Source organism: Onychomys torridus, chromosome 13 (genome assembly GCF_903995425.1).
Source record: "Onychomys torridus chromosome 13, mOncTor1.1, whole genome shotgun sequence".
NCBI lineage: Eukaryota > Metazoa > Chordata > Mammalia > Rodentia > Cricetidae > Onychomys > Onychomys torridus.
The window spans coordinates 54,829,694-54,835,609 of NC_050455.1; the positions used below are offsets into that span (position 1 = coordinate 54,829,694).

Consider the following 5,916-nt stretch of genomic DNA (forward strand, 5'->3'; position numbering starts at 1 on the left):
CTGAACAACTCTCCTCCACCCGATGTAATCATTTGCCACGCCCCTTTCTATGACTTTTGACAACGACCTCTCGCAAAAACTCCAGACCAACGCTCAAAAGACAGATGTATTCCTAGTTACCTCCCTATTTCCATGACTCCTCTAGTCTTGATTTAAAATAAATGTGGTTTTACGTTATCACATCTCAAAGGACGATTTCCGAAAACTTTCCTGAAGAAATTCATTTCCATCTTATTCATTATATCCGTGCTCAGGGAACCTCCTCATCCCTCTCCGTCACATCACAATAATAGACATTTGCACCAACTGGGAACTTCCTTTCCGGGAGTCCCTTCTTGCAAAAACGTTTGAAGAACTCAGGTTACTAAATTAAAGAGCTTGGAAATAAAATTCAGAAGTTTCTGCCATAAATTCAGTTTGTCTCCAATTCTCCGGAGTTGAACACACTCATCTTCCAGGTCTGAAAAAGAACAGTCAAACATAAACATTAACTTGGACAACAGCTCAACTGTAAACCAGCAAGAGTTAGCACACTGCTCGTGACAAGCTGAGGCTCTCACAGACAATTTCTTCAACTTTAGTGCACCTGACTTTCCCAATATGGTAATATAAACACACATAAGATCAGGTAAGAGTATAAACATTTGTTTTGATTTTTTAAAAGCACCCTAGATAAGGTCACTTTTCCTCCAAATATAGAAATTACATGTATTAAATTTTTATCGGCAGTACCATTAGTCAGACCTCTGCCGTCTCACATGATGTCACCTTTTCCTCATAAGGTCCAGCAAAGAACAAAAGCCAAAGTCCAAGCACTTGTCCTATTTTCAAGTAGACTTGATCTTCAAATGGCAGTATCTCCTAACTCATGCCTCCCTTACAGCAGGCAAATATAAAGAGTCTTTAGGAACTCTTTTCCCTCCGTAAGAATCATAAAAGCTTACTGTAAAGTTGGAGTTTACATTCTGAAACAAAACTTACGTTGTTGATTTGAAATAGCCTCTGGCCTTACCCTGCAGTGTAGCTGATGACCTTGAACTCCTAATCCCTGCTTCCTTCCTAGAACTGTGTGCTGGACTTGCAGCCTAGCCTTCTAAAATCTTTTTCAAACTGACATTGTGGCCTAAGCCAATTTATTTCAACAAGCCCAGTTTGTATCAATCCACTGTCTTAAGCAGAGACGAGTGACCCCATGTTTATTCCTTTCTGTGGACTAAAGTATAGTAATTGGCTGGATGTTATTAAGAAAAGTGCTTGCAAGTAATTGAGTCCCCAAGTAAGCTTTATGCTAAATAAATTGAATCTTGCTCATAATTTCAACTTTCCTTCATGATTTACAGAGATCTTAGGAATTGTTTTGACCCCTTTGATTCACTTTAAGGCAATGAACTTTAAAACTACAAATTCAAAAATGACAGCGTTTTTCTGAAAATGACTTGGCAAACTTATGAAGGCACAAAATAAATGTGAGCTCTGACTATGCAGTAAAGAAAACATTTAAAACTCCATTTCAGCCAACAAGAGGCTAGTGACCCCTTCCTTCACCATATGATAGAACTTGCCTAATTCGTATAGATGTCTTTCTTTGTAGGCTTCAGGCTACACGTGGGGGAAAACAGACATTTCTTTTCAGTTCAGTTAAGTGAGTTATGTTAGCACAAAACCCTTTAAAAACATTAGCGCTGCTGGGCAGGGGAGGCAGAGCCAAGGCGGAAGTTCGAGGCCAGCCTGGTCTACAGAGCGAGATTCAGGACGGGCACCAAAACTACACAGAAAAACCCTGTCTCAAAAAAACAAAAACTATATATATATAATATCAGGGCGGTGGGTCAGCTGGTACCTGCTGCTTAAATGGATGTAGTGGCACAGAAGCTGTCAATCCCAGAGACGGAGAGACAGGAGAACTAGACAGCTCAAGGCAGCTACTATTAAATAAGACCCTGTTCCCTGCCCTCCCTCCCCTCCTAAAACCCCCCCACTATCCAGCACCCAATTGAGAAACATAAGCACCACTCCGGGACATCCCCACAGGTGGACTGAAGGTCTTCCATCCAAGGAAGCACCAGGGAAAGCTGACCTAACGCCCATTAAGCCATCGTCACACTAGTTCTGTGACACTTGCTCAGCACGCCTACTGGGCTGAGAAATAAAGGCGTGAAAGGGTTACTGCAGGTGTCTGTAGAAATAGCAGTCCGACCTACAGAGTTCCGGCCCCTACGCAGCTGACTGCAGACCCGTGTTGATGAGATTCACACACACACACACACACACACACACACACACACACACAAGGGTGCTCGGGCGAAATGACTGGGTGGGTTGTGAACAAAGTGATGCAATCGAGAGACAAGAGAAAGCAAAAAAGAACTCCTCCTCACCTGCTAAGCCCCATCCTCCCATCCAACCTTCCCAACAGGGACCGTAAAAATGTTAACTAAGGAGGAAGGCCTCCTGGGTTCCACAACTCAGGCATCCCTACGGGGTGTCTTTAAACCTTAAACAGCCCAGAATGGGAGAACCGGGTCCAGAAACAGCTTAAGAACTGCTTTTGTTAGTCCCAGGAGTGGGGGCATTCACGGTGACAGGTGACAAGTCCTCTGAGCTGGGATCCCAGGGACGAAGATGCCCTGCCTCCAGCAGCGCCCAGGGGGGCTTGCCAGTGACTCTCTAGGATGGCCGGCTGCACAGACCCTCCCCGCCCCCACCAGCTGCGGAGATGGGCAACGTGCAGAGGGCAGAAGCTTGGCTAACACGCAAGCTGCTGCTTCGAGAACTTTCTCATGGGGTTCCAAAGGCACGCGCCGGGCAGGCGCGAGCTCCAACGGATTAAGCCTGGCCTCCGCAGCCCCGCAGCGCCCGAGCCCGTACCTTCTGAATCCGGCGTTGGGCTTGGGCTCCTCGCCGCGCTCTTTCGCGCCTTCTTGCCAGGCATCTCCGCCAGCACCGCAGTGAGGTTGGGTTCACACCGCGCAGAGTACAGTTTGTCTCCAATCCTCCTGAGCTGAGCAGCGAACTCAGGCGCTAGCTCTGAAACGGAAGCAAGCCCTGGAAATTAACACTGACAGCAAATCCAACCCGTGACCCGCAAGTTAGCACACCCACCTAGCCAGCATCCTAGCATGCTTATTTGGACATGCTTGTTTCCCAAAGGTCTTGGAATTGTGTGCACCCACACAGCAATCCTGATAGCGCAATACAAAAGTTACAAATATAGACGTTCACATTTACCAACCCAGTGATGTCTCCCTTTTATTTCTCCCTTAAGATTGACCAGGGAACAGAAGTTGGGTTTCTGAAAACATGCGCCATTTCCAATGGCAAAGTGTCACTGCTCAATTATGCCCTCCTTTAAAAACTTGGTTTTTTCTCATAAAATTTTACTATAAAAGTCCAGTCCCGAAAATAATTTAAAACCAAACTTGTTTCCCTACAAGCCTACTTTGTACCAATTCACAACTATAGAAAAGAAACATAAGAAACGTTAAATGCATGTCTTACTACCTTTTAGAATTTAGGTATTCTAATAGCTGAACAATACTAAGAATAATTAAAGTAGCTGAATATTAAGAAAATACTGTTACAAGTAAAACTAATATAAAAATCAGTCTACTTAAAAATATATATTTAAAAAAAAAAAAAAAAAAAAGGTTGGGGATTTAGCTCAGTGGGAGAGCACTTGCCTAGCAAGCGCAAGGCCCTGGATTCGATCCTCAGCTCCAAAATAAATAAATAAATAAATAACAATTTCAAAGACATAATTCCAGTTGTTCTCGTACCCCTCAAGACTGACCAAAATTACGCATAAATTAAAAAGCTGCTCTACTTTGTAACCAAGACGCCTGCTGCTTAGGTTGTCAGTGAAGGCGAACTTTAAGTACATAGTAAAACATGCTCTCCAGCCTACTTTCGGATAAATTTCCGTAACCGCTGAGTGAAACCAGAGGCCCTAAGAGATTCCATAGTGTGCTATGTTTCAATATGTTTAATAAGTCAAATATTTTCAGAAATATTCATAGAACACTCTTTTAAGGTAAACTATATTAACATGCAGGTTTTAAAAATTCAGCATAAAAATTGATAAGTCCGGATTTCTAGGAGCAATTAGTGCTTTGTCAAAAGGGGGTAGGCAGAAAGCAGCTCAAAGATCTCAAGGCCACAGGCACGCTGGGTATTGGCTCTACCATTGCGCTCCACCCTAGTTCTACTACCTTGATTTAGGAGGGGGAATTGAGTTTTTGAGGCGAGCTCTCACTCTATGACAGTGCCGGGCCTTAAACTATACAGCCCAGGAGGATTCTCCTGCCTCAGCGTCCTGAGCGCCACGGTTAGAGGCAGGGACGCCCGGCAACATATTAGTTACACATTCACTACTTGACCTCGGGACTCCATGCTGCTCTTTAAGTCTGTCCAGACATGCCTTGCTCATGTTGGACCTTTCAGAAACATGGTCAGCACACTTAGACACCACCAAAAAAAGGCAAAAGCTCCTCCATCTAGGTCTTGTTAACTTGTTAACTACCTTTACACTTGCAATGTATCACTTCTAAATTGCCCCTTGACCTAATAAAACCATAGGAGAAACCGGGCCAGTAACTGAGTAAACACCAGTATGCCCTGCAAAGTTATTTCCGGGCCAGAGCCTTGCAATCTCTTAGCAGGTAGGTGACTGTCACCTTTGATTAAGATGTATAAAAAGGAAAAAAAGGAGAAAATGGGGGTGGGAGAACCGACCCTCAACAGTGACAGGGAGTTGCATGAGTGCCTGGAGTGGGAAGAGTTGGCGGATGAGAGTCGCGGACCAAATACTATTCTCCTGGATTCCCCTGCCGTTCCCAATCTGGACAGTTAAAAACGCTGCTCACTGTCAGTCTCAAGCCCACGCCTCTATGGGTCCAGGGTGTGATAGCTGGGAGAGTCCAAAGGTTGAACACTACTTCACTTGGTGTTGGAGGTGGGGCAACCCGAGATGTAGGGGGCTCTCAAAGATGGCCTGGGAAGGAAGAGGGCCTGTCAAGGAAGCGCTAGGCCCGGAGGCCTCTCCCACCTCCACCTGCGGCTAAAACTAACTTCCAGTCCACGGTCTGCATGTGTATTTCTTTCCTCCTCCTGACCCACTAGGTAGAGCAAGCAGAGAGCCACCAGACGGCTGGAAAAGATCCTTTCTGGCCTAAAATGCACCTGCATCCCAATGACACGATGGCCTGAGCTCCCCACAAGGCCCGCAGTCCTGGTAGAGGCCCTGGAAGAACTTTCTAGACGCCTCGGAAGGCGCGAGCCGGGGAGCCGATTTGGCCCGAACATGCAGGCACGAACATTCTGGCCCGAGCCCCGAAGGGGCTGAACCGTCCGACCGTGACCTCGACCCTGACCTCAACTGGGTGTCCGCTGGCCGAACTGCTAAGAGGTACCTGCCCACGCTGCGTTGGATGGCGCGTTCGGACGCGCCTGGCTCCGGGGCATCTCCTAAGCGCCGCGGCGATCTCCGCTGCGCACGGGGCACTGAGGTCCCCAACCTGGGCTCTGCGACTCCCACCGGGCTCGGGCTGCGCGAAATGGACCGAGGGTGCCTCGGGCCAGACGCACCGAGCTGCCGTGGGCTGCACGAGCGCAGGGATCCTGTCTCTTGTGGCGCCCCACGCCTGCTCCTGGGTCTTAAGGGAGACTTCCCCGGTGACGTAATTTGACGTCAGCCCGCCCGTGTCCCCGCCCCTGCGAGCCGCGGCAGCGCGGGAGCGAAGAGGAGGTGCAGGTCTCGAGATGCCCCGTAGCGCAACCTGCCGGGACAAGCCGCAGACCGCCTCGGCGCCGACCCTCAGCGGGGGGCGCAAGAAGGGCGCGTCCTGCTCAAGACCCCAAATTGCTTTCTTTGAAGAAAAAAAAAAAAAAAACCCACGAAGGTGGCAGAGAAGGATCAAC

At 47.6% G+C, this 5,916-nt stretch overlaps 1 protein-coding gene across 1 annotated transcript; it reads right to left on the bottom strand.

The window, feature by feature from the left end:
* Positions 1 to 14: 14 nt before the first annotated feature.
* Positions 15 to 5,612, bottom strand: Pmaip1 (phorbol-12-myristate-13-acetate-induced protein 1). The gene is made up of 3 exons (XM_036205237.1): positions 5,409 to 5,612; positions 2,869 to 3,027; positions 15 to 460 (listed from the first exon to the last, which is right to left on the bottom strand). Exons 1-3 carry the CDS (start codon positions 5,458 to 5,460, stop codon positions 357 to 359), a joined length of 315 nt encoding a protein of 104 aa, XP_036061130.1. The 5' UTR covers positions 5,461 to 5,612; the 3' UTR covers positions 15 to 356.
* Between the last annotated feature and the right edge of the window lie 304 nt (positions 5,613 to 5,916).

Bases quoted from the DNA above. Each gene is read 5' to 3' on its own strand.
- Pmaip1 (XM_036205237.1), bottom strand. From the start codon at position 5,460: ATGCCCCGGAGCCAGGCGCGTCCGAACGCGCCATCCAACGCAGCGTGG. The intron at 3,028-5,408 runs GTACCTCTTAGC...CTTCCGTTTCAG, and splicing joins ATCCAACGCAGCGTGGGCAG to AGCTAGCGCCTGAGTTCGCT. The intron at 461-2,868 runs GTACGGGCTCGG...GTTCTTTTTCAG, and splicing joins CCCAACGCCGGATTCAGAAG to ACCTGGAAGATGAGTGTGTT.